At 51.7% G+C, this 24,378-nt stretch overlaps 8 protein-coding genes across 8 annotated transcripts; 2 read left to right on the top strand and 6 right to left on the bottom strand.

Moving 5' to 3' along the window:
* Positions 1 to 63: 63 nt before the first annotated feature.
* BO79DRAFT_166224 (ketoacyl-synt-domain-containing protein) lies at positions 64 to 7,486 on the bottom strand (the record flags this gene model as incomplete). Its single annotated transcript, XM_025679304.1, has 2 exons — positions 997 to 7,486; positions 64 to 943 (listed from the first exon to the last, which is right to left on the bottom strand). Coding segments are annotated over exons 1-2 (7,329 nt in total), but the record flags the coding sequence as incomplete, so codon positions are not given.
* Positions 7,487 to 8,691: 1,205 nt separating this feature from the next.
* On the top strand, positions 8,692 to 10,636 carry BO79DRAFT_275008 (adenylate-forming enzyme AfeA; the record flags this gene model as incomplete). The annotated part of the gene is made up of 3 exons (XM_025687639.1): positions 8,692 to 9,085; positions 9,148 to 10,224; positions 10,382 to 10,636. Exons 1-3 carry the CDS (start codon positions 8,870 to 8,872, stop codon positions 10,634 to 10,636), a joined length of 1,548 nt encoding a protein of 515 aa, XP_025543436.1. The 5' UTR covers positions 8,692 to 8,869.
* Positions 10,637 to 10,992: 356 nt separating this feature from the next.
* On the bottom strand, positions 10,993 to 12,827 carry BO79DRAFT_207069 (putative siroheme synthase). Its single transcript, XM_025682104.1, has one exon. It carries the CDS (start codon positions 12,760 to 12,762, stop codon positions 11,098 to 11,100), a length of 1,665 nt encoding a protein of 554 aa, XP_025543435.1. The 5' UTR covers positions 12,763 to 12,827; the 3' UTR covers positions 10,993 to 11,097.
* Positions 12,828 to 13,789: 962 nt separating this feature from the next.
* On the top strand, positions 13,790 to 15,642 carry BO79DRAFT_166218 (proteasome regulatory particle lid subunit RPN5). The gene is made up of 5 exons (XM_025679303.1): positions 13,790 to 13,994; positions 14,046 to 14,102; positions 14,158 to 14,394; positions 14,451 to 14,939; positions 14,991 to 15,642. The coding sequence occupies exons 1-5, from the start codon at positions 13,911 to 13,913 to the stop codon at positions 15,588 to 15,590; spliced, it is 1,467 nt and encodes a 488-aa protein (XP_025543434.1). The 5' UTR covers positions 13,790 to 13,910; the 3' UTR covers positions 15,591 to 15,642.
* Positions 15,643 to 15,709: 67 nt separating this feature from the next.
* BO79DRAFT_235205 (alpha/beta hydrolase) lies at positions 15,710 to 16,691 on the bottom strand (the record flags this gene model as incomplete). The annotated part of the gene is made up of 1 exon (XM_025684457.1): positions 15,710 to 16,691. Exon 1 carries the CDS (start codon positions 16,586 to 16,588, stop codon positions 15,710 to 15,712), a length of 879 nt encoding a protein of 292 aa, XP_025543433.1. The 5' UTR covers positions 16,589 to 16,691.
* Positions 16,692 to 17,755: 1,064 nt separating this feature from the next.
* BO79DRAFT_251102 (40S ribosomal protein eS27) lies at positions 17,756 to 18,790 on the bottom strand (the record flags this gene model as incomplete). The annotated part of the gene is made up of 3 exons (XM_025685850.1): positions 17,756 to 17,938; positions 18,029 to 18,091; positions 18,761 to 18,790. 3 exons carry the CDS (start codon positions 18,788 to 18,790, stop codon positions 17,756 to 17,758), a joined length of 276 nt encoding a protein of 91 aa, XP_025543432.1.
* Positions 18,684 to 20,955, bottom strand: BO79DRAFT_166209 (aminoalcoholphosphotransferase). The gene is made up of 7 exons (XM_025679302.1): positions 20,443 to 20,955; positions 20,348 to 20,357; positions 20,127 to 20,284; positions 19,999 to 20,045; positions 19,839 to 19,934; positions 19,123 to 19,787; positions 18,684 to 19,073 (listed from the first exon to the last, which is right to left on the bottom strand). Exons 1-7 carry the CDS (start codon positions 20,580 to 20,582, stop codon positions 18,963 to 18,965), a joined length of 1,227 nt encoding a protein of 408 aa, XP_025543431.1. The 5' UTR covers positions 20,583 to 20,955; the 3' UTR covers positions 18,684 to 18,962.
* Positions 20,956 to 21,881: 926 nt separating this feature from the next.
* On the bottom strand, positions 21,882 to 23,125 carry BO79DRAFT_138410 (NIPSNAP family protein; the record flags this gene model as incomplete). Its single annotated transcript, XM_025678159.1, has 2 exons — positions 21,882 to 22,366; positions 22,450 to 23,125. The coding sequence occupies 2 exons, from the start codon at positions 23,123 to 23,125 to the stop codon at positions 21,882 to 21,884; spliced, it is 1,161 nt and encodes a 386-aa protein (XP_025543430.1).
* Positions 23,126 to 24,378: the final 1,253 nt, after the last annotated feature.

Raw genomic sequence — 24,378 nt, 5'->3', positions numbered from 1 at the left:
AGTATCTGGCATGGATTCCTTTGAAAGCTTTGATGCAGCGGTTCCAGCCAGCTCTTGGATAGAAGAACCCCCGATAATCTGCAGCACAGGAAGGTCAACAGACAGCTCCCTAACGAACCAATGCCGCAGCTCGATAGCCACCAGAGAATCCACCCCCATCTCGGTCAATGTAGATGCTCCAGTAAGCGATTCCTCGGCGGATAGTTGCAGCCTGGAGCGCACTTCCTTGATAAACCCTTCAGTTATTATATCCGTGGCTTCGCCAGTGCTCTTTGCCAGCTCGAGTTGCTTCCTTATCGGAACATCCTCGTTAGTACCGGATGCAGATGTGGTCGGGTTAGCCGCATGGCTAATGAGATGCCACGCCTTCGGATTTCGCAACCATAACGCGTTCGAATTCTCTTCAGCGTTTATTACCTGGTAGCCAGCAATTACTTCAGGATCTTTGCTAGAGCCTGGGTGTCCTGCAAGGACACCCTCTGCGAAGAGCTCATGCAGGTCTTGCTCACTGAAGTTTGAAGCACCAGTGTTCCGCTCGATCATGTTCTGAACTGCACTGTCTGCTCTTGCAAAATACCCTACCCCTTTAATCAAGCCTGGATGAATAATGCTGCCGACTAGGCCTTGTTCGTGCCGCTGTTTGATAAGCGCTGACATGAATTCTGTGGCGGCTGAATATGCTGTCTGGCCAACATTACCCAGCGGCCCAGCAGCTGATCCAAATAGAATAAAGAATTCTAGGTCCAGGTCACCGAAAACTTCGCTCAGGGTAATACTGCCTTGAACTTTTGGGGCCATGACGCTCTGTATATTCTCTAGCGTCGTTTGAGCAAAGAGGCAGTCCTTGAGCACCATCGCTCCGTTGGCTACTCCCCCAATCGGAGGTAGTGATTCACGTATAGAAGCATAGACACGACACACAGATTCTCGGTTGGTGACATCACTGTTACAGATTATCAATATTTGTCTCGACATACTGTCAGGATAGACACTTACATTGCCATTGGAACAACTCGAGCACCCAGTCTTTCCATCTCCAAAATCCACTGCGCATCAACATTGGGGGAACGGCTGCCAAGGACCACAGTTCGGGCTCCTTTACTGACCATCCACTGGCAGACGGATCTTCCAAGATCACCAGTCATCCCGACAAGCAAGTATGTCTTTTGTGGGGATAGTGTGATCATGGAGCTTGCTGTTTGAATTTGAATATGGACTTGGCCTGGCTGAATCCAATCCACGATCTCCAACTGATTCATTCCCGGTGAAGCACCCTGCAAGTTTTGAACAGAGACAAGCGGAAATTCTTCCTGCAAGGTAGCCGTTTGTAGCGCAAACCCACAGGCTGCGAGGAATGTTTGCCCAACGGTGATCGGACTAGCAGGCCGCAATGATTTTGACGACGTTCTGCTCAAACTCGAGATATCAACTTGCACAACATCCTCGGGCAGGAGAGATATGATTCGATCGTAGACACTGCTCGCACCTTGAGTACAGCCGACAATGACAGAAATGTCTTTCGGCAAAAGGCGAGATAAAGTACGAGAAGAGCTTCTCTCGTGAATATACAGCACACCAGTCTTTGGCACTGCGGCTTGGACATTGGTCACAAACAATACCCGAACATTTCGTGCAAGAGCAAAGGCTGAGACAGCATCACACACAACCTTGCATAAAGTTTCGGCCTTATAGATCATGATCATTGTGTCGGGAAGCCCTTTGTCGACGATATAAGTGGCCAGCAGGGCAGCAGCTGTTCGCATCAAGACAGTAGCTTCTAGGCCCTCGGGAACGCTGTCTGGGAGCCGCCAGCACCACCCGAGTGGTGCCACAATAGCTGATGCATGTTGCTCTGATAGTGCCAGCCAACGTGTATTATCATTTCCATCTCGACCGATGACTAAATGCAGAAAGCCAGCGCCTTCCACCTTATAGGCAGTTATTGTCGAAAAACGTACAATAAGCCGACGATGGGTTGCAGTATTGTAAGCTTCTTCTTGCTGTCTAAATTCCAGGCTTTTGCGTAAGATGAACTCACTGCGCCTGGCAGACGGGGCAACAATCTGTACCGTGGAATCTTGCAGTTCAACCAAGCCATTGACCGTGCGATGGCTTGCAAGATATCGTTGATTCCTGGTGTCGTCAAACTGGATTCGCGGAATATGCAATACCCCATTTGATAGCCGTAGCTCGAATTCTGTACTATTCAGGCAGACATCCAGGTCATCATTATTGTCCTTAGGTGTATGGACTAACTGCATGAAAATATTGGCAAGAGTAGGCGCGGTGACCTCTTGATGGTTAGGTATATTCAGGTACTGAAAGATGGACTGGGGATTCTCATAGGCGAGGCAGTGAACAGTAGCCTTACTCATGCTCAAGTAGGGCTGCTTGCTTTCTGGGCCACTCGTCACCCAAAGAAGCCTGCTGGCGCTGTTCATAACCATCTTGAGGCCGCTGAGACACTGTGCTGTGATATTCTCGTAGCAAGGCGAGTCTAAATCGGTCAGACTCAATACACACCAGCCATATATGTCATCCAGGTCTAGTACATCGAGACTCTGTACAAGAACTAATTGACGGAAGCACGGTCTGAGCAAAGCTTCTAAAGCAGATATCATAGCAGATGTTGCTCCTGTCGCTCCACCGATGAGGAGTAGACTATCTGATAGTGTTCCCCTCCAATTCCAGGGTTCGCGGAGCAGTTGGATACGATCATCGATTGCCTGCGTGACAAAGGTCGATTCATATCCAAACCGACCAGCCGATGACACCGCTTCGAGTCCTCCAAAACCAGTCTTCTTGAGCAGTAGATCCCATTTTTGGAGGCTAACCATCGGGCTTTGAGGGTTTCCGTTCTCATCGGTCCACCACTTCTTGAAAGAGCTGACTATCAGCCCAAGGCGATTGACATTCGTGTTGGTGCCGGTACGAACGACCAGATATCCACCGGGCTTGAGCAGCTGTCGAATGTGTTTCAAGGTCTGCACCAGACTTTCAGCACACCAGATCAGATCAGCTGCGATGATAAGGTCATATGAGTGCTCTCTGAAGTCTTGCTGGACGGGATCTGACAAAATATCAAGCGCCTGATAGACAATCCGATCTTTGTGTTGAGCAAGTCTGTCTCGTACATCCGCAAAGGATGTTGGAGAATTGTTAGTGAAAGTATAAGATTGATATGAACGTTTTATTTCCCTCAAAATCGATTCCGTGGCCAACCCCCTTTCTGCATTGAGCTCGAGTATTTTCATATGAGGGTAGCGGAAAGCGATCTGGCTAACGAGCACTGCAAGCTGCGAACGGCTGCGGTTGTTTTCATACGCATCCTTATAAATCCCATCCAACTTGCCTTTCTGACAAGAAAGCTCGAACATTCCGCTTCTCCCTCTGAGGAATTTCGACAAATTATCACCTGCTATCCGAAGCTGATCCCAGGGATCGCTACCTATGCGTGCCGTATTCGTAGCTTTGTCGAGAGCATCTTCCAGGGTGCCGTCTAGCCAATCTGGACGACATATCGGATGGGAGCCGTCGTTTGTTGTACAGAGAACCTGATCCATCCACTGCAAGACGCTAGACCGGTGTTGGTCAAGGTTTCTGCATTCCTCTGCGGAAAGCTGCCTCCGTGCATCTCTAATATACAAAAGAGCGCAGCGTTCCACCCACTGAATCTCTTCTGTGTATTGACAATCCTGATATACGCTTTGGGAAACAGCTTGTGGCAGCAGCGGGCCCCAGACAATCTTGGAAAAGATGCCACGATCCTCGGGAGTCGAAATAGGAGCCACATGGAAGCCCTCAATTTGGTAGACCCCGTGGCCATCAGGGTCAAATACATTGACATCCCCTGTCATGCCATCTGGGCTGCCACTTTCGAGGAAAGCTTCAACAGCAAGCTCAGTCATGGCCTCCACTGAGCTGGGCTTGCACAACTGCGGGTTAATTGCGATGTGCTCAATGGACACAGGGACATGTAGTGTGTGGACTTCATCGATGTTCCTCGCCGCTAGCAAGGCCTGCAAGCTGGAGTCAATGATGGCTGGATGTAGCAGCAAAGACGAGCCCAGCTCGGTCCCTGAAACCATGCCCGTCGACCCACTCGCTTGTCTAGTAAGAGCCTTCAGCCCTTGGAAGGGACCGTTGTAACCGAGACCAAGACTTTTCAGAGATGCGTAGAATTCAGTTATGTCCATTGACTGAGAAACAGCTGGTATAGACGATCTAGGGGGCAAAGACATAGCATCTTGTTCCCCCAACGACACAGTCAGTTCTCCAGAGGCGCATGTCTTTAGTTTCCCAGCAATACTAGCGTAGCACTGGAAGGCTGCAATGATGACATTGCTTTCTGATTTTGTAACGCCTAATTTCGAGATTATCTCCACACCTTGCGGATCGTCAGGAATAGGAACAGCACAGTGGATGCGCACATCATCGAATTCCACCAAACGCAGAGGTTGGCCACGTGCGGCTTTTGCAGCTGCTTCCAATGCCATTGATATGTATCCGGCTGCAGGGAACACAGTCTGAGATTGAACCTGATGGTCATTAAGCCATCCGAGTTCTGTCCGGCTTAAGTAGTTGCGCCAGCGCCATTCGTCCTCGCCTGTTTCAGGGCTGAGAGTCCCCAAAAGAGGGTGTGGGAGATCAGAGTGCTGTAGGCGCGCTTTAGTATGGCGAGACAGCGTCCAATAAGCTCGTGTTTTGTCGAAGGGATATGTGGGTAGGCATTTCACAAAACGGCTTCCATATGAATTATCGAACAGTGACAGATAACGCTGGATGTCTATATTTGCTCCCAGATGCGTCCAGAGTGAGCCAATAGCGCGAGCAAATACCTCCGTACTGTTGGCATCACGCTCAGCCAAACCAAGGTAGGTTGTCTCTGGCTCTATATCTGCCATCTCAGATGTTGTTTGCAAGACTGGTCCTCTGAGTGTGGGACGTGGCCCAACCTCGATCAATAAATCAAATTTGGGATTGTCTGCAAAAGCGGCCGCTACTGCCTGAGAGAAAAGCACGGGACGAAGCATGTTCTGGCACCAGTATTGAGGAGTGATGTCTTCAGTGTCTAGCCTCGTTTCCTTGTGTACACTAGAAAACCATGTCGTTGTCGTAGGATTTGCCTGAATTCCACAGGCCTCGAGAGCGCGCAGATACGGTGCAGCGCATGGTATCATATGGTGCGAATGATAGGCGATGTCCACATTCAGGCGATGCACCGCGAGATCTAGGCTTTCTAACATCCATTCGAGTTCCTGTATCGCTTGTGTATCCCCAGAAAACGTGACACTTACCGGAGAGTTACTTGCAGCAACTTTGACTGTTTCGCTGAAGCCACCTTCAGAGCAAAGTGCCTGCGCGTCTTCCCAGGGAATCCCACTGACCAGCATAGCTCCAGGATGGCCATTTGCGACGGCCTGTTCAGCTACGAAACCTCGCAGGTATGCAACTCTGATAGCATCTGCTGCGCTAATAGCGTCTGCAGCATAAGCCGCTGCAATCTCACCCGACGAGTGTCCCACGACAGTGGAAAAATGAACCCCCAGAGCCCGTAAAAAGTTTACTTGTATTATCTGCACAGCTGTGCGCAGGGGCTGTGACACAACTGCTTCGTGGATTCTTGAAGATGACTCGGGAGCCGAGAGCTCCTGAACCAATGAAAAGTCCGGACGGTACTCCAATGGAAGACTGTTCAACGACTCTTGCAGTTCTGTCATCCAGATCATGGCTTGTGGACTGGCTGAAATCAAGTCCCAACACATTTGCGGATACTGCGCGCCTTGTCCAGTAAAGATACCCAGTACTCGTTTTGGTGCATGGCTGGGCCGGGACATAATACTTGGAACTGCTGCTGACCTTCGCTTCTCAAGCTCTATCTTTATCCCTAATTGAAGGGCTTCAAGTGAAGCTGCTGTGATAAAAACACGGTGACTAAATGCTGATCGTCGTTTTAGAAGAGACTCGGCTAGGGTTATCAAGTCGACGGCGGGGTGCTCTCGAAGAAATTGGTCATAGCATTCTAGAACCTCTATCAGGGTTTTCGCTGTGCATGCAGAGAAAGTAAATGGAAGTAGCCGTGGGCACAAAAAATGCTCTAGCGTCAGTTTCGTTGGACTATAGCTTTCAATGATCGCATGTGCATTAGTTCCACCGAAACCAAATGAGTTAACCGAAACCCGGCGAGGAACACCTGGGGCAAGGCTGGGCCACGACAATGGCTCGGTTGGTATGCGAAGTCGAGAAGTCAGAGGTGCAATAACTGGATTGATGCGCTCCAATAGCATGTTCGAGGGTATAATGCCTTTCTGGACGCATAAAGAGGCCTTTATAACTCCCGCTAGCCCTGCTACACCTTCTGTATGGCCAATGAGGGTCTTTATTGAACCCACGTACAAGGGCTCTTTGATTGACTTCTCAGGCAAGGCTGAATCCCCATAGAATGCATTATATATGGCAGTGGCTTCTTGAGGATCTCCAGCCTGCGTGCCTGTGCCATGGGCTTCAAAAAATTGGCACCGGTCTTCGAGATGGTCTGCGGGATTCAGCCCGACGCTGGCATATGTTGAGCGTATAAGCTGTAATTGGGCAATGCTAGATGGCATGGTAATTCCCATACTGCGTCCATCGGCATTGATCCCTGTGGCGCGGACGATACATTCGATGGGATCCCCGTCCGCAATAGCATCGCTGAGGCGTTTCAAGACCACGGAAGCAATACCCTCACCCCGTGCATAACCATCCGCGCTTTCATCCCACATCCGACATCGTCCGGAGGGGGAGAGTAAGTGCATCCGGGAAGCAGCAATATACTCGCGGGGGCTAAAAATGAGGTTGCTAGCCGCCACCAGGGCTATGTGACAGTCCTGGTTTCGCAGAGCACTTACACCCTGGTGAAGGGCTACCAAGCTCGAAGAGCATGCGGTGTCTATCGTCATTGATGGCCCATGCCAGTCAAAAAAGTAGGAAATACGATTGGAAAGCATAGATGCTGCCGTTCCGGATGGGGTATACATGGGAACCTCATCCCAGTCACGGCTAATCAGATTGGCATAGTCCGTACTCATAAGGCCACAAAAGACTCCCGTGTCAGAACCTCGAAGAGCTTCTAGTGTTAAGCCTGCTGTCTCCAGAGACTCGTAGACGACCTCTAGTAGTAAACGTTGCTGAGGGTCCATCGACTCTGCTTCAACAGGAGAGACATTGAAAAAGGGCGCGTCGAATGCGCGGGGGTCCTCAGTAAGAAAATAGGATTCAGGAGAGTTTCCTGTGCCATGATGTTTATCAGGATGGTAAAAGGCATCATGGTTGAACCGGTCCTTGGGTGTCTTAGAAGCTACATTGCGCGGATGAAGCAGAAGGTCCCAGAGCCTAGTCGGGGAGGATGCTGAGCCTGGGAATCTGCAACCTGTCCCGATAATTGCGATGGGTTCAGGGACCGACATGAAGCCGAGTGAAGGAAATAGTGAGAAGCGAATAATCAATCGATTGCTGGTGGTTCCAGAAAGGAAAGACCACCGGGTCAGATGACCGAAGCGAACTGCAGGTTTCCTTTCCTTCTTATACACTTCAACTTTCTCCCATGTCATTTGATTTCCCGTGGCCTGCTTGTAACCAATCAACCTTAGTTTAGCACCGTGGCTTAGGTCGTCTTACTTCTAGGCAAGTGCATTTTGGAGAAGTAACAGCGCTAATGTCAGAATGGGGCAGTTATTGGTACACTTCCCCATGCAGACAGGGCAGACGCCTCCTAACTAAGTGACATTCTTGTTGGGATAGTGTAGGTGGGGTTGTGGGATGCAAACCTGGACCTGTCACTCGGCATGCAGGGCTCCTCCTTGACTGCCATGCTCACATCTTAGTCGATAAACCTTGGAGAACTGGCAATGCTCCAGTGAGCCACCTGCAGGGTGTCATATGTCCAGCCATTGAGCGTGATGGAGCGAACAAGGGCAGGGCGCTGCAATCAGCACTTCCTCCCGGCCGGCTCGAGACAAAGGCATTCACTGGGTGTGGCTTGGGATTTCTATTGGACGGATCGATGCTCGTGCTGCAGTTGCAGAATCGCGGCCAGTCGGAGGTAAGACCAGTCTAGGCTTGGTACCTCTTCTGTCCTTCGGTTGGTTCATCGCCGTCATCGGCGTCGCCTAGAACTACCCCGACATATGCATGTCTCGGACCCTTCAGAGCACGGGTATTTCCTTCACATCAAGCACGCAAGCCCATAATGCGAAGAGGATTCTGTTTTTAATACTTAGGTTACTTCCTATCACCAAACGATAGATATTTTTGTGTGTTTTGGAAAAATTACTAACTTATCTCATGGGGACAGGAATGTGCCTCGCTTGTGGAACTCGTCAGAATTCGGGGTCCCCCCGCCGCTAGATAAGCTAGCTGCATCACCCATCTACATCGGATTCAGATTAGATCACCGTCACAGCAAACAAGGCAATTATGTCCAAGCGCTTACCATGCGACTAATCACATGGAGCAAACTTAACCCTCTTCCGATTTCGCTGTACCCAATTATAGGACCTGGAAAATTCAACCCCCATCTGGGTAGCTACATTCTGACAGGCGTTCAAGCCCGCCTAGTCTGGTGATTTGATCATGCCTACAGCACACTTCCTGGTGAAGTAGTACGGGAAAATTACTGCAGCATGATGCGTGCTCCAATTCGTCAGCCGGAACTGACCCCATCTTGCATGTTCCCTTTCAGACTGATGCAATTTGTGCCGAAGTAGCTGAATACGGGCTTCGTGTCTGCTCGTGGTTCAGGCGCCATCCCTAAAATGAGACAAAACGATCTTACCTCAGACATACCTGCTAATTGCATTCTGTTACTCCTCAGCCTGTCTCTGCTTCCATTATGATGAACCTTCCAACTGTGCACAAGGACGTGTTGTCCTTTGCCTTTGATCACTCGGTTGACTATGACAAGAGCCAGCCACTCTATATTGATGCAAGAAATCCATCGCGCAGTTTAAATGCCAATCAGTTACGTCGAATAGTGCGGGCTTTGATCGCAGGCCTCAGGCGGTATATTAAGCAAGGAGAGTGTGTGTTGGTTCATCTGGGCAATAGCGTAGGCTAAACCCACAGGCAACGCCTAGTTCCCAATGACTGGGTCTAATAAACAGTCCTTAGTATGTTCACTCAGCTCTCTTCTTCGGCATAATAGGAGCCGGGGGTGTTTACATGGGTGCCAGCCCCGATAGCCCACCTCATGAACTAGCCAATGTTCTTGAGCTGGGGAGGCCAAGTTTAATCATTACGACGAACCAGACGCTTCATGCTGTCTTGAGTGTTGCAACCAGCAAAGGCCTCGGTCCGGAGCAAATCTGCCTGTTTGAAGAATTGACTATCACTAGCTTTCTAGAGTCAAACCTCAGTTATCGTCGCCAAAATGCTGAAACCATCACATTATACGACCTTCTCGCCTGCGGCGACGAGGATTGGATCCAGTTCGATGACGAATCCCTGGCCAAAACCACTCCAGCCGCTATGTATTGCACCAGTGGCACCAGTGGGCTTCCCAAAGCCGCCATTATCTCGCACCAGGCCGTTGTCTCCCAGCATCTTAACAAGCAATATGAGGTTCCATACGCTATCAGAAGACTGGTCACTGTTCCAGTCTACCATCGCTTCGGGGCACTGTGGCACGCATTTCCCATCCGTCAAGGAGAGCCAGCGTACTTCCTGCAAAAGTTCGAACTGAATCACTTCCTCGACGCGGTTCACAGCAACAGAATAACAGACGTATTTATTGTGCCAGCAATAGTTCACCTCTCACTTCAGTCCTCTCGGCCGGTGGCGGAGCTCCTTTCATCTCTGCGTATGGTAGGCGTCTCAGGCGCGCCCGTAGACACGGGATCATTGCAAAAATTCCAAGAACTGCTACACAAACAAGCTACTGCGGCGCAAAGCTGGGGCATGACAGAGACCGGCCCAGTATTTGTATGCAGGTATGGAGAGCGCGTCGATAAAGGAAGTATCGGAAAGCTTGTCGGGATAAACGAGGCAAGACTCATCGACGACGAAGGCATGATAATAACTAGCGACAACTGTCCCGGTGAGCTATACGTACGAGGTACGGGATTATTTTTGAACTATAAGGGACGAGATGACGGAGTCGACGCAGATGGATGGTTTCGAACAGGGGACGTGGCCTACCGACAAAACGAGTACTACTACCTGTTTGGCAGAGTCAAGGAAATTATCAAAGTACAAGGGCAAGTAGTACTTTGACCACCTTTTTACTACCGCTCTTCTAACAGTGGAATTCAGGAACCAAGTAGCACCCGCCGAAATAGAAGCCATCCTCTCCAAGCACCCAGGAATATCCGATGCCGCCGTCCTCGGAGTCCAATCCAGTGACAAGAGCACCGAACTGCCCCGAGCCTTTGTGGTCAAATCATCAGCTTTTAAGGCCAATCTGACCGCAGATGAAGTCTACCAATTTGCAAAATCCCAGTTAGCAGGCTACAAGGCTCTAGATGGAGGCGTGGTATTTGTCAGTGATATCCCTCGAACTGCGAGCGGGAAGATCCTACGGGACAAGTTGGCACAGATGAATGCTCGACGGGAGAAGATCGCCCAGGTACTTTCTCGTCGGGTTATCAAGGTGGTCACTTGATCTGGAGGCCAGGTAATGGTGGTGGTGGCGGTAATGGTGGTCTTTGAAACATAGCTAGCTACCATGCACACGTTCACGCTCGAGAGACCCTTATTAGTCTTTCAACCTGATAGGTTCCGTCACACTCATTTACCTATGCATATTCGTAAATCATGCAATGCTGCTCATGTCAGCAACTACTTCCTAGCCCATTAGCTACTACGCCCGACGGATCATGCACTCGACGCTAGTCAGTTACATCTAGACCAGGCCAGCATAATACCAGCCCCCGAAAAGGGCCCAATAGCTCTACGAACAGACAACCAAACCACATACAATAAGTAGGAAACAAGTGACCAAAAAAAAAGTCTTCTTTCGTCTATTCGGTATATGGGTATCTATGCAACAAAAATCCGTCCAAATCCAAACCCGAAGTGAGCATCATCCGTAACCGTAACGATCATAAAGCTTCTATCCCTGCATCATTCATTCTGACAAGCCGTAACCTCCGTAAGCAATTCATCCAATCCACGGAATCCCTCTTCCACGACCCATTTTTGTCCTTGAGCGGGATGTAGAACATGGCAGCTCGCGCCGACAACCAAGAGACCAGGGGGTCTTGAGCCCTCGGCTTCGAAGGCAGCGCTGACGTGCTCCAGGGTAGACCGGATGACGCGTTGGTCTGTGCAGGAGGCTCGCTCGATAATTGCGCATGGAGTGTCTTTCGGCCATGGGGTCCGTGGACGGGCACCCTCCGCTGGCTCGGTGGTCAGGGATTCGATGAGCGCGGACAGACGGTGCAGGGCCATCAAGAAGACGACGGTTTGTGTGGGGACGTAAGTAGGGGGTTCTGGGGCTGCGCCTTTGCGGCCTGTGCCTGTGCAGATGAGGACTTGGTCGGATACGCCTCGGTGCGTGGCGGGGATGTCTGCGAAGAGGGGCGCGCTCAGTGCACTGGTGATACCGGGAAGGACGACGGGTGTGTAGCCTTCGCCCCGGAAGAATTCGAATTCTTCGCCTCCTCGGCCGTAGAGGTAGGGGTCACCCTGCTTCAGTCGGAGGACGTATCTTCCTCGACGTAGGGAGTCCAAGCCCATCTTCAAGAATTCCTCTTGGGCCTGGTCTGCGTTGCCTGGGAACTTTCGCGCGATGTGGACTTCTGTCCTGCGGGGGATGAGTTCTAGGACGGGTGCTGGGACGAGTTTATCGGCCAGGATGATGTCGGCGGATTGGATGGCATTGTATGTTGCGCGTGTGAGTAGATCTGGATGTCCTGGGCCGGAGCCAGCAAGAACAATCTTGCCCTTCTTTGACAAGGTTTCCGAGTTGCTGAGATCTTTGGGCCCGTCTTTGCTAGACGAGTAGGCCTCAAGAATGGCGTTAATATCTTCGTCTGTGATGGCGGCCAGCTTGCGAAGGGGCCAGTATTCACAGATCTGGGACAGCCAGCGCATGCGGCGGGTCTTGGCTGCAGAGATGTCGTCTTCTGTCACTAATGTATTGAATGTGTGCCGTTGGCCAGTTGCATCATCTTCGTCACCCTCTAGCGGTGCATCACATAGTCCGGCAGCATAATCCTCCGCCCATAGGCGCTTTCTCACTGCACCTAGCCTGTCAATGGCACTTCCGAGATTTGATGGGAGTCCCGAGGAGATTTCCCTCCTGAGTCGTGACGCCAGCTTACAGCCGCGCCCTGAAGTTGTAATGCCGATGTGGAGAGGGCCGTCCGAATAAGTAGACAGCAAGCTGAAGGTACAGAGTTCAGGAGCATCTGAGACATTGACTGGAATTCTCAGACGACGGCAGAGCTTGGAAATGTGTGCACTCAATGGGTTGTTTCCGCCTAGAGTGACAAAGACCGTGTCTACAACACGGTCGACTTCCTCTCTTCCTAGGCTCGTGAGATCCTCATCCTTGAACTCTCTGCGAAGCCACTTCAAAGAGCCGTTCTCAATCCGTTCGACCAACGTGTATTGCAGGCTCTCTGTGTCCGGGGCAATGAGAACGGGCTTTGCGCCAGCTTCAATACTTTTGGCACAACGGGCTGCTGCAAGAGGGTTGGCCCCGATGATCAGATGGACTTGTGACTCAACGTTCACGGCTGTCAGTAGAGGTGCCGGAACACCACTATCTGATGCGTCCTTCATGTTTGAATTGCCACCGCGGGGTTTGCGGTCTAACCTTCGATATTTTCTTGAAGGTCGTTGTTGTCTTAAAAAGTTTTGGTTGTAAGAGCAATCAAGACCCTGAATTGGAGGACCCACGGTAATTTATGCTTGCATCCCACAATTGAAGTCGTGAGTCGATTAAGTTTCCAGGTTCTTCAACTCCGCGGAAAAGCCAACTGATGAGCAACGACTGCAGATAAGAACCACGTTCTCCAGTCAGCACGTCTGGCAGGTCGATAAGACTATCTCAACGATTAATAAACGGAGTCGCCACAGAAAACCAGCGGAATTGGAGTCATTCTGCCTCTGGGAAATTTATAGATGCATTTCCTGATGGGGTTAAGGCGATATTGCGTGATCGCATGCAGTGGCTTAGGTAAGCCAACCCCGGATTGGGAGATTCAGTATGGTGCCTGATTCATAGTAACAATGAGTATTAGCTGAAATGACTGTTCAACATCTTATACTCTTATCATGATATCTGGCAGAACAGAGTATAGTCGAGATATGCTCAAAAGTTATATCCCATGACGGGTGTGATTCGGGCGCATGACTCTAGACGCGAACATATGTCATGATATGTTCATTGAGAAGAGTTGTGTTTGATAGTTCAGTATTTTAGAGAGTTCAAGCAATTCCACTTGGTGAGAACCCATCACTGATAGAATATAAGTGCTAATGTTCGTGGTGGCCTTGTGTGTTTATTCTAGTAACCAAAACATTGGCCAGGTCGTGTTAGTTGGTAACCGGGAGTGTCCCATTCATCATAGTAGACGACGGATATAGGATTTTTGACATATTTTCAACAGAAATTTAAATCATATCGCTGCGAGGTCAGTTTCATCGAGAGATGGAGGCACGCGTCTACGATATGAATAGTATTGTTGAAGGATGTTGATCTGGTGCAAGTGCTGCAGCGGTGTATATCACGTGACACAGCTGCCGCCAGCTCGAGCTGCACGTCAGAGCTCCGATCCAGTCCATGCTTCCACTCATCTTTCATCATTCCCCCCAGACTCCCATCTTCTCCCCATAATCCCTCCCATATCTTGCATCCGTCTTTCTCTTTCTCAGGTTGATATCCACCAGATTTGATTTAGACCCTGCTGTGACGCTTACCCGTCACCATGTCCGAAACCCTGTTGAAGCCGGAGAAGGACTTCTCCAAGGATGCTGACAAGCTGATCCCCGAGGCTGAGCAGCTTGCTAAGGTTGGAGTTTTACCTTTAGGTCTGCAAATATAATTTACTGACCGTCAACAGACCGATGTTCAGGGTGCCATTGACAAGCTCCTTGTATTGGAGAAGCAAGCAAGACAAGTACGGTCCTTCCCTCGTTCGTTTGGCGACAACGCGATTCTTACCCATCCTACAGGCTTCGGATCTTGCCACAACATCGCGCATCCTTATCACCATCGTCACACTCAGCAAGAACTCGGGAGACTGGAACCTGCTGAACGACCAGGTGCTCCTGCTATCCAAGAAGCATGGCCAGCTCAAGCAGGCCGTAACGAAGATGGTCCAGACGGTGATGGGATTCTTGGATGAGACACCGAACTTGGATGTCAAGCTGTCCGTCATCCACACACTGCGGACTGTGACTGAGGGCAAGGTCAGTGAAATAACCACCCGTCCAGCTCCGCATCATGCTAATGCGCGTCTGCATAGATCTTCGTCGAAGTCGAGAGAGCCCGTGTGACCCGCATCCTTTCCAACATCAAGAAGACCCAAGGCGACCTGAACGCTGCTGCCGATATTCTTTGCGAGTTGCAAGTCGAGACATTCGGTTCCATGACCAGACGGGAGAAGACAGAGTTCATCCTGGAGCAGGTTGCGCTCTGCATAGAACGGGGCGACTGGACACAGGCCACCATCCTCAGCCGCAAGATCAACAAGAGATACTTCAACCGCAAGCCGAAGAAGAGCCCAGAGGAGATTGAGAAGCTGAAGAAGGAAGCCGAAGAGAAGGAGAAGACGCGTAGCCCGGATGAGGCACCGATGGAGGTGGACGATGACGTGACCGACTTGAAGCTTCGCTACTATGAACAACAGATTATCCTCGCCAACCACGACTACAAATATCTCGATGTTTGCAAACACTACCGGGAAGTGCTGGATACGGAGTCGGTGGAGAACAACCCGGAGCAGCTTCGCGCCGTAAGTTTACCTTAGAAGACTGGTGAGTACCTTCAAGCTAATATCATCCAGGTCCTCGCCAGGATTGTCTACTACATCGTCTTGTCTCCCTACGATAACGAACAATCCGATCTGTTGCACCGCATCCAACAGGACTCGCGGCTCTCCCTCGTCCCGGTTGAAGGCCGGCTAGTGAAGCTCTTCACCATCCACGAGCTGATGCGCTGGCCGATGGTGGGCGAGCAGTTCGGCCCTCACCTCTGCAACACGGATGTCTTCAAGCCTCAGCCCAGCCAGTCGGTCGAAGACCAGCCGTACCGGAGGTGGCAGGACCTCCGCAAGCGCGTGATCGAGCATAACGTGCGGGTGGTGGCCAAGTACTACACACGTATCCAGATGGGCCGGTTGACCGAACTGCTGGACCTGACGGAGGAGGAGACCGAGAAGTACATCAGCGAGCTGGTCTGTTCGAAGACGATCTACGCCAAGATCGACCGTCCAGCCCGACTGGTCAATTTCGCCAAGCCTCGCGATGCCGACGACGTGCTGAACGAATGGAGCAGCGACATGAAGAGCCTTCTGGGGCTGCTGGAGCGGATCGACCACCTGATCACGAAGGAGGAGATGATGGCGCGGATCCTCCCCACGCGAGAGAAGGGCAAGGCCCGGTAGATTCTGAGTAGCAGAATAACAGATATACACATTGATGATAGTAGAATGGGACAATAATGACATCGTCATACATACATACACACACGCTCGATCTATAGTCTACACTATCTATCTCTAATCTAAAACGGCAACTCCATCTCATTAACATCCACCTCCTCCTTCTCCTTCTTCCCCCCATTACCACCATCCCCAAGAACCCCCCTCACAAACCCCACCACAGCATCCAAATACGGCCTCTGCGCCGGCACAAAATGCCCCCCAGGATGCACCACCACCCTCCCCTCCACATCCACCGCATCAGTAACCTCCACCAACGCCCTACTCCTCCCCTCATCCACCACGGCATCCAACGACCCCAACACATGCAACACAGGTGTCTTCACACCCCCCTCATAAAACCCGCTATACCTCGGCCCCGGCGCCCTAAACCCACTATAACACACCGCAAACTTCAACTGCCCTTGCCCAACACTCCTCACACACTCCCACCAAACACTCGGGACCTCAAACCCCTTAACATTCTCCCCGTTCTCCTCAAACACACTCCCTTCCCTCACAAACTTATCCATCACCTCCTCCCTCCCGGGCTCCAACAACGCCGCCACAATCGCCGCCATCGCCGCACCCTGCGAGAACCCCACTACACCGTCAAACGGCCCCTCTGTCTTGATCACATTCGCGATCGTCTCTAGACCCAAGTGCAGGTCTGTGTAGAGCGGTGGGTTCGCGGTCGAGGAGCGTCGGAACCACCCGTAGGCTTCGGTGGGAGTGTCATCGCTGGTGGTGGTAGAGCCACCTTGTGTGGTGGAGGGCTCGTAGCCCGGGATGTCGGAGGGGAGGAGGTGGATGGGACCCGTTGGGTAGGTCGTTGTGATTGTGTAGCCGGTTGTGGGGAGGAGGGTCTTGGTGAGGTGTTTTATCACGGCGCGGGATTTGGCGTGGAAGAGGGGGCCGGATTGCGTGTAGCCGTGGAGGCAGAGGAGTTTGAGGGGGGGCATCTTTGGTTTTTTTTTCTTTCTCGGTTTGGGATTTTGTTTGTTTGAGGGGTTTGAGGGGGAGGTGTGAGGGTGATTTTGTGGTTTAAAAGGGATTGGGTAAGTGTATGAGGGAGGTGTCGGGGAGAGAAAAAGTACTAGTGGGAGGAGGATGTGAGGAGATAAGATAAGCCGGGTGGATGGGTAGATGGTGGTTACTACGGAGTACTTAGTTGGTTGGGGTATCGTCCTTTCTACGATATGGGGATGGGCTTTGGCTTTCCGGGTGTGAAATCTGGAATGTAGAGGGTTGTTGAAGTCATGCCTAGGTGATCACTTGGTCGCTAGGGCGTATCTCTACGTACAATCCAGTTGGTGGCACTCATACGGGCTGCGTTTTGGTCTAGATGCAAGGGCACTCGGTGACCCCAGCTTCGACATTGCGGAGATGCGGGCCAGATCTACACATTACGAGGGGCTACTGCTCTACTACTACACGCGAGAGTCCATACTGACCAATATAAAACATACGATTGCTACCACACGAGGGGTATCACAACTCTGCAGTGCCGGCACTGTCCTCTCAGACCTAGTAACCAGACTCCTGCAGCCAGTCACGCCGCTCCGCAACAATACCGGAGCCGCCATCATTCATCTTCTCCACGATGGAGATCTGTTTTTTTCCTCCTTCCATAATATCCGAATTCCTGCGGCAACCGGCAGAAGCTTATGTGCAGACGTGACTGGTGGCGTTGTATGATTTTTCCCCATATCGTGCCCCTGTTCGAGGTACATCCGTCGTAGGTACAAGGAACATAAGTTTGTCGAAAAACGATAATCATCACGCGAAAATCAAGAGAAAAGATAAAAGGCAAGAGTAGTTTTTGGTAGTATGGACCGATCATGTGCCAGATATCCGGAACTCCCCTGCGCAGAGATGTAGGAAGATAAAAAAAAAGTAGTAAAACGCTTTTTTTGAAGAGGTGTATCAAAAACGAGGTTCTGTGCCTGGTCAAAAATTTTTTTCATTTCCCTTGTCTGTGTGGTTCCGCAGGGCTTTCTCGCAAGGGGCGAGGATTCCATCTTCTATCTGAATCTGTTTCCTCAGAAAAACGAGATATATTAATCCATCATCATTGAAGAACGCCACATTGCTTTCATCATCGCTCCGGCACGGTTGCGTCGAGACGTTTACTTGCGGCGGAAAGAGCAGCCCTCAGTGAGACGGGCCTTACCACCGGTGGGCTGGCAGAGGACGGTCGAGCAACCAGCGCAGACGACGACGGTCTGGGCGTGGGAGAAGACGGTGGTGATGGTGAAGCAGCCGGGGCACTTGACGTCCATGAAGAAGGAACGGGGAGCAGGCACAAGGGTCTGTTTGTCGAAGGAGTAACCGATATCAGCCAACCCATTCCATCCATCCCTTATCGATCACTTTTTTTCCCGATATGGAATTGTTCATACCTTGAGCTTGTGCTTGCGGGCCTCAGCCTGAGGCGCGGGGTTGAGGAGGTCGACCGCGAGAACCTATTCCGAAGGGATATCCGTCAGTCTAACATTCTTTCTTTCCTTTCGATAAAAATTTCGAGATGCCTGCGGCGACGGGATGGTGGCGACGACGGGGTGCACAGATGGCTAGCGGCGATGGCCATTTCTATGCAAACATGCAGGGAGATATGTTGGGCAAGTTGTGGGATGGCATCGTAGGGGTAGAACGTACCATCTTGACGAGACAAAAAGTCGATCAGCGAAGGGAGTTGAATGAAGCGCTGATGGAGATGGCCTGCTTGAGGGTGAAAGCGAAAAGGTGGTCTCGTGGAGATGGCGAGCGCTGAAGGGAATTCTCGACGGCGTCACCCACGGCGGCCCGTTTGGGGGGCGCATAGGGTTGCAGCCCTCTCGCTAATACTGCCCGAACAAGCACTTTTGCCACCGCCCGGCGGTGGCCCCTGTGGCTGATGCCGTCTCCACCAATCACGGGCCGCTTATATCAGCCGCCAGATGCTGCTAGATGCTCCAAGGTCCTTCGATGGAGCTCCCTTTCTTACTTTGTACTACTATCTATTTACCTGTTACTCGGACGGGCAGAGAGATTACGGTGGTTGACGCATTGTCGCCACTCGGCAACTGCTGATCTCATACAAATACATTTCTATCGCTAATCCAATACGCTGCTTAGATACGGCCATGACATACGTTTCCGGTCCGGTGACATGTGCCTGCCATTCAGACACCGGACGACTTGCGACTCGGTTCCAATGCTCCTGATAGCGCAAGGCCAGGATGCACGAACGGCTGCGTCGTCCAATTAATCTACCGTCTACCGTCTTATGCGATTCGACGTTCTCCACATGGACTCCATTCTTTCGTACCCTCACCGCCATCATTCGCATCCTCATTAGTTCGACTTCTTCGCCTCTCCATTGGCGGTCACCACCTCCACGTGAGGGTGCTTGATCGTCAAGCACCAAATGTCAATATAGTCGCATATCGTCGTGATGATGTCGTGCTGTTTGCAATTAGCGTCTCGCCCTCGAATGGTCATGCATGACACCTACCACGAAGCTGCCGTAAACGCCGATCGACAGACCCAGGCACGCCCAGACGAAAGCAATCTGCCTCACTCCGTCACCCAGAAGACTCGGCCAGTACCCAAAGACCGCACCAGCGCTGTCGAGCACTGCCAAAGCAAGAGGGATCAGGAGCATGTTGAAGTAAGGGAAGCTGGCCTTGACCAGGTGCGCGCAGATCATCTTTCCCACGGCGTACGCATTGATCATGCCGACGTACAGGCAGAACGGGACCATGTAGTTCTCCAGGATGGTGGGTTGCAGGTAAAGATAAGCCGGCACAAGAGTCCACACCGCGACCAGGGGGAGTAGGCCATACAGGGGCTTGATCGGGTCCTGACCACGCTCGCGGCGCACCTGCATGACATGCACGATGCTAGAGGCGGTGGCGAAGAACAGGAGGACTCCGCCGTAGACGAGATACCACTGCGTAAAGGCCATGTCGTAGATGTGCTCTGGGATGAAGGCCAACTTGGGAACCCCAACGGTCTCCAGCATGGAGCGATGCCAGAAGCTGCCACCGCCCATGTAGGCCGTGAAGCCAAACACAACGCAGAGAGTGAGGACACCCTCGACGGGGCCCGAGATGATTCCCAGAGTCAACACCTGGGTGTAGTATTCATCCCAGGTCTGGACATAGAAGGTCATAGTCGCTGCATCTTATCAGCATCGCCCAGTACTCATAGACTTGTCCAACCACCTACATCCGAATAGGGTCAACACAGTTGCCCAAGATTGGCCGAGGTTCATGGCCGCCGCGAAGATCAAAACTCCCAAGGCCGTGTTGCATGCATCGACACCTGCAGGCGAAGCTTAATTCCCAATCCATCATTTAAAAGTGGTCAAGCCGACCCATTAACTTACTGTGATCAAACAGCTCACCCAGAGGACCGCTTTGCTTGGTTCTCCGCCTGCAAGATCAGATTTAGCATCCAGTCTACCAGCGGACAAGATAATCACATCAAGAATGGGGCGCAAGGGGCAGTTCGTACGCTTGGATGCCGTCTACGCCGTCAAACGTCTGGTAAAGGAACAACCCGATGGCGCAACTGGCATAGACCCAGGGCGGGCAGTCCTGGTCTAGGGTCGGGTTGTACCAGAGAATGGTGATGAAGTTGACTACCACAAAGAAGAACCCAGTCAGGGTAATCTACCAGTCCTCAGTTATTGGTCTTTGTCGCAGCAGGGCCAGTCCAGGGCTAAGATGACTTACGGCATTAGGACTAAGACCGGGGAGGGAAAAAGGCTGTTAGCCAGACGAGAATAGAACAAAACTAGAGGACGAAACAAGCCAGTATCGTCACTTACGCCATGCTCATAGGGAAGAACTTGATCACGAAGTTATTATAGAACGGCTTGAGGACAAAGCGGCTAACAAGCGAAAGATCGACTCCTGCATAACGGTATTCCCGCAGCTTGGGTAGTTGATGCTGGCGAATGTACACCATGTTGCCTGTTAGTCAGACGGACCTGAGCTACAGCGAGCAATAGGGCCTGTAAATCTAGATGGTCAAGATGACCGGAAGTATATGGTCTCTTGAGTCTTTGACGCGATGAAAGTCAAACCGGGAAGCGGGCTGCAGTTGACGCCAGAATTGCAGATGCCGCGCGGTAAAGAAGGAAACAAGGGCCGGAGAAGGCGAACCAGGGCCAGGGGAGCGGAGAAAGGGTTGCTCAAAGATTAAAGATGAAGTTTATAAAAGGACACGGTCGAAGTAGAAGTGTTGAAGTAAAAGAAGAAAAAAAGAAAAGAAGAAGATAAAGTAGCGCGAGTGGGGAGAATAAAAAAGAAATAGCGACGCGGCGAGGAAGAAAGAAGTGGGTGCAGCTTGTTGATGCTGGCCTTGAATTTTCTAGTAACTTTTTTTTCTGCCGGCGGAAAAGTCAAGGCAAAGACGGGAGGGCGGACGCGGGGAGCCAAAAAGGCCAGTGAGGAAGCCGTATCGAGGCGGTCCCTCCTCTCTTCAACAGCCAAGAACTTTCAACGACTTTAGTCGCTGCGAAGAATCCCACCGCACAGCATCGAAGGACCAGGTGGATTCCCGCGGAATACCCACGTGCCGTGCTGCTTTTCATTTGCTGGTTTACCTCGGACGGAGGAGACAAGACCGCACCCACGTCTCCTCATTTCCAACAACCAGTCCTGCTACGGAAGCCCGTCTGTGATCGTCGTGGGACAGGTGGGGAGCGCCAGCACACCAGCAACCAGTCTGCTGAGTCGCGCGAGGACCCGAGGCAGCTGCCCATGACGGAAATGAATTTAGTCGTCGACAAAGCGGAGTCGCGCAGGATACGCTAGAACAGTCAAGCGGGGCCATGGATCAACTTTGTTTACAGCAGCTGGTCGTCTACTTTGTAGATACGTAGTCTGGAGATAGACAGGAGACGGGGATAACAGATACAACAAGATGTCAGTTTGAACATAGATATGCTAATGCTAGATACGATACACAAAGGGCACCAAGGCCGGCTCGTGAGAGGAGCAATGAGCAGCGTGCCGAGTGTGTACACTACCCCAGACGGCTCGAGGGCCTCCTGATTCGGCATTCGCTGCAACAGTAGACAGGGCTGACTCGCTCCATCCTTGATTGGTCTCCTGTCTATCCCCCATACCTCCTATTCCTTCTCTGCTCATGGCGCTCGGACCGTTGAGGAACACAAGTCATCGGGCTTGGCTCCGTCTGCCTGGGTCCTGGAAAACTCACCCCGTGATCAAGACCATGTGATGATCGTCGAGCTGAACCGGCTTAGCCAACAGGACTCCAGGGCATAGGAATCAAGATCCGACTCTGCATGGTCTGGATAAGTGGCACCGTCTTGTGGACCGTTTCCCCCCAGCCTTCGATACCCCAGGACTGCTCACGGCGGACTTTGCGCTCTTCGAGGTTCGCGAACTGCCAGAGATGGTGCACAGTGTTCAGGTCCCCAATTTGAACAAACCATGCCCCAACGCCCTCCATCACCTCCCGGCGGGCCTTGAGGCCACGACGCCAGTGTGTTTCCCACTCCAGAAGATTTCCGGGATGAAGAGTGTATGATCGGAGCTCAAAGAGGCCGCCCAGGCGCCGTGGAGGCGTCGTGGGCCAGAAAGAGAATTCCTGCATCAGCGACGTCTTCTTGCTCTTGATCAAGCCCTTCAACTGCCGGTCAAATTCGGGGAATTCGGGGTGACAGGAGATGTTGTGGAGGGAAGCATGGTAACCTTCATACCGCTGATATTCCCAGATGTGAACTGCAAGAGCCGTTAGCATCCATAGTAACACAGGCATTCTCAGCGCAACTGGAAAGACTGGATGGGCGCGTCAAGTCAATTACCAAAAGTGTCATTATCTCCAACCTGCGTGCGCCAGCTGCCAACCAGGTTCACCCGGTTTTCAGGGTCGGCAGCCATGCGAGGGTACCACTGGCCGACGAGGTTCACATAGTCGTCAACTTTATCGGGCTTCACGTCGTGAAAGACGATGGAATGTACGTATTTTCCACGAGCGAGAACCTGCGAGAATGACCGTTCGATATCTTTGTCCAGCTGCTGGCCTTCCTTCGTTCCGTAGATGAGCGACGACAGGGGGCCGCGCTTCGGAGACTGACTGGCTTCCTGCAGCTGCTCGTCTCCTATAATACGGTGGGTAGAAAGTGAGCCCAAAGCCTTATTATCAAGAACTTCAGCGGCATCAAAAACGGGATGTTTGTTACTGCTCGCATTGCTCTCACCTGGAGCAGTGGGAGCGGTAGCGTACTCACGAAGGCGGTCACGGGATGCAGGGGATGGGGCAGAGGTAGAACCAGAAGCATCGACAGACTGACTCTCTTGCTGTTCTCTCTTCTTGCGAGCAACCTCTAGGTTCTCGCGAAACTCCTTCTGACGTGCGTTGAACTCAGCAGCCGAGTCGGGGGTGATGTCACGGATAGAGGGGGCGCGGGAGGCAGTGGCAGTGGAACTGAAGGGGCGAACCAGCGAAGACGCCGGCCGCAACAAGCGTGGGTTGAGCATGATTCCGTAGGAAGCTGATAGCTATACAGAAACGGATGCTGAAGCAAGGGATACAGTGGGGAGATTCTTCACAAAATAGAGGCAGGACAGAGTAGTCGGGCAAGGAACGAGGGGGACAGGTAAAATGAAGGATGGATGGACGTGTGTCGGGTTGACAGCAAATACAAAAGAGGAGCCCAACGACAGCGATTAGACTGCGAAAGGCGACACAAGAGAAGAGGGGTTTTACCGACAGGAGAGGGGAAGTAGATGAGTAGATGTAGAAAGAGTAACTGAGACAGCAGGTAAGGGCAGGGATGGGAGAGGTAGGTAGACACGCGATGCGTTACAACGACCTGACCGACGGCTGAAGGGAAGGCGCACTGCAGCAGGAGTCCACGGAACCAGTCAGGTCGCAAGCTTTAGAGTCCAGGATCAGCAAAGAGGAAGGTCGAATTGTCGGGCGGAGAAGTAATAATCCCCAATGACGGTTGTCGGTTATAAGCCACGGGTATGTAGGATATTAGGTGACAATCGAATAGAGCCAATGGAGGGAGAGTGTGGAGAGTGAATGGGGGAGGGAAGAGGAGAGGAAAAGAGAGAGAGAGAGAAAGAGGAAGGAAAGGTAGTTGAGTGGTTACGGTACTTCCGGACGGCACAAGTGGGAAACTGGGGAAAAAGGCGTCACTTGCTCATTAAACTGGAAAAGTGCGGGGAAACAAGCCTGTGAAGAGACAAGACCTGTCTTGTCTGTTCTGCTAAATAACGTAACTGGGCTGTGCTTTCTCTCTCGTTCTCGGCTACTGCCAATGTAACTTGAGCTGGGGCCTGCCTTATATAAGGGCTGATCACCAATCCCAGCCCTAGTGTACTAATCCCATTATGCTGATACAGCTCTTGTTTTCTTCTGCGGATGATGTGTAGTCCCCGAGATAGACATTCCTCATGATTTGTCCATTCCATTTGTCTAGGCCGATCTTCGTTGCCTGGCCCTGCATCTCCGAGACCATGACGAAAGCGGTCTTGCTTCCTTTCCTCCGCGTTCACGGCTACGGACATGATAACGGGAAATGAGGTTATCTTCATTAAGATCTTCAACCCGATTGGTAACGGCTCATCAATTGCCTCTAACTCACCGGGGTTTTCGGTAAGTGAAGAGCTGATGATACTGGCAGCATCCATCACCGCCTCAAGTGTAGCTCCCAGCACCGATGACGTCGTGACCGGAGCTGTCTCTTATGTAATCAGAAGCGAGCCGCGCAGTGATCCGGGCC

This window comes from Aspergillus costaricaensis, assembly GCF_003184835.1.
Source record: "Aspergillus costaricaensis CBS 115574 unplaced genomic scaffold BO79scaffold_4, whole genome shotgun sequence".
NCBI classification, from domain to species: domain Eukaryota; kingdom Fungi; phylum Ascomycota; class Eurotiomycetes; order Eurotiales; family Aspergillaceae; genus Aspergillus; species Aspergillus costaricensis.
Note: the sequence above shows the minus strand (reverse complement) of the source record. Positions and strands in the feature narration are given on the sequence as shown.